At 60.6% G+C, this 1902-nt stretch overlaps 1 protein-coding gene across 1 annotated transcript in view; it reads right to left on the reverse strand.

Annotated features, from left to right (window-relative positions):
* MNEG_8337 (Serine/threonine-protein kinase stt7) overlaps window positions 1–1902 on the reverse strand; it is a gene marked incomplete at both ends in the record, with an annotated part of 6150 nt that overhangs the window by 1481 nt on the left and 2767 nt on the right. Inside the window, 3 exons of the mRNA XM_014043191.1 lie at window positions 470–557; window positions 893–1042; window positions 1339–1449. Coding sequence (XP_013898645.1) covers window positions 470–557; window positions 893–1042; window positions 1339–1449 — 349 coding nt within the window. The remainder of the gene's footprint in view (window positions 1–469; window positions 558–892; window positions 1043–1338; window positions 1450–1902) is intronic.

Below are 1902 nucleotides of genomic sequence, written 5' to 3' on the forward strand. Positions count from 1 at the left end.
GGGGGGGGGGGCGGGTGGCAGAGGGGAGGGTGTGGTGCACACGGTTGAGTGATGAGGGGTGTTTGAAGGGCAAGACAGCATTTGAGGGTGCTGATAGTGAGGATCGTTGGTTGTGGGCGTAAAGATTTTGTAAACCTCAGGCTGGGACCTCAGTTGCTGCCAGGATTCCTCAACCCTCATGAGCAGCAGCCAACCGCAAAGCCGTGACGACACCACGTGGCATCGGGCGTCCTCCAGGCAGCGCGTGCGCCGCTTTCTGTCGCTGAAACCCCCTAGTGCAGCCTCCCTGTTCCCATCCCGTGGCTCTCGGCGTTCAGCTGCGCCCCTCCTGCAGAGCACCTTGCTCCGCTGCCCACGCACACGCGCGAACCTTATGCGCCGACGAAGCTCCCTGCAATGCACTCTAGATTACACCCTCCCGCCCCCTTCCGCCCCAAACAACACATACGAAAGCACCCCCCCTGCCCACCTTGCAGACCAGGTCCCAGCCCTCCCCCCCGTTGGCGTCCAGCACTTCAAAGCCCTCCTCAAGGTCCTTGGGCCACTGGCCGTTGCGCCTGGCGGTCGTGTGTGCGTGCGTGTGCGCGCGCGTTTGTGTGTGTGTGTGTGTGTGTGTGTGTGTGTAAGAGACAGAGAGAGCGCATCATACATGTATTTTGGTCAGCACATGTTCGCCACCGCGCTCTTCGAAGCCGCACTCGCACCCTGAGCGCTACGAAAGCGCGTGCCAAAAGACGCCTCAAAGGTCTGAGCTGCAGCCCCCATCCCCCTGAACCAACCCAGCCCAGCAGCTGCAGGACACCTGACAACCCAAACCCTAAATCCTGGTTTCAAAACCCGAAACCACCCAACCACCCCGGTCCCCACCCCCCGCCGCGCGCCCCCCGCTCACTTGCCCAGGGCCTCGCTGGCGCGCCACTTGTTGAGGTCCCAGCCGCACTCCTTGCGCAGCTTGCGGTTGAACGCGATGAGGGCGTTGTCGCTGCGCAGCGCGGGGAACGCCATCTGCAGCAGCGTGATGCCCACGCTGTACATGTCAAACCTGATGGGGCGAAGGTTTGGTGTGCAAGGGGGTCGGGGTTTTGGAGTTTAGGGTTTAGGGTTTGAGGTCGAGGAGGGAGAGATGAGGCGTTGTGTGCAGGATGTGACAAAGGGTGGTCAAGGCCTCTGTAGTGAGATGTGGAGCTGGAAAAAGTAGAGCAGGGTGGGTAGCAGCAATCCCGGTGATAATCATTTGCGGGTACTTTATAAAATTCAAGTCCACCAGGCTGCAGTGCCACCAGGGGGGCGGAGGTGCCTGGCAAGCTTCCAGTTGCAGGGGGATCTCAGGGGGCCCACCTGTCGGGGGCCTCCATGGCCCACAGCACCGGCGCCAGCAGCAGCGCCACAGGCTTGGGGGGCGGCCTGGGGGTCTGGCGGGACATGATGTACTGCTGGGGGGGCGCGTACCTGATTCATATGTTGGGGGGGAAGGGCAGGCAAGGGAGCACGGTGTGTGAGGAGCTGTGGTTTCACGCGGGTCGCATCCCAGGCATTCACCCCTTGCCGCGGACCCACCGTGCCCATGTGTCATGTGGTAGCTGAATTCTCAGCAGAAGCTCAAGCACGCCGCTCATGCCCACTCTTGGCGAGCTTCACAAGTTTCCACCCAGAACACTTGTCAAGACCGACAGAACGACCCCATCCACCTACACCCCGGGCAGTGCGAAAGCAGACTCTGCACCTCTCAACTCAAAAAGGTGTCCTCGTCATGAAGCACACAGAACCGGATAGAATAGGATAAAATTTGAACAATGTCCATGCGTATGCAACTCAATTACAATCAATCACCTGGGGTCGAGCAGGTACTCGTTTGGCACGTAGTTGATGCCCAGCCGCAGGTCAGCCGCCGCCCCAAAGTCT

The sequence above is a fragment of the Monoraphidium neglectum genome, assembly GCF_000611645.1.
Source record: "Monoraphidium neglectum strain SAG 48.87 unplaced genomic scaffold scaffold01572, whole genome shotgun sequence".
Classification (NCBI taxonomy): Eukaryota; Viridiplantae; Chlorophyta; class Chlorophyceae; order Sphaeropleales; family Selenastraceae; genus Monoraphidium; species Monoraphidium neglectum.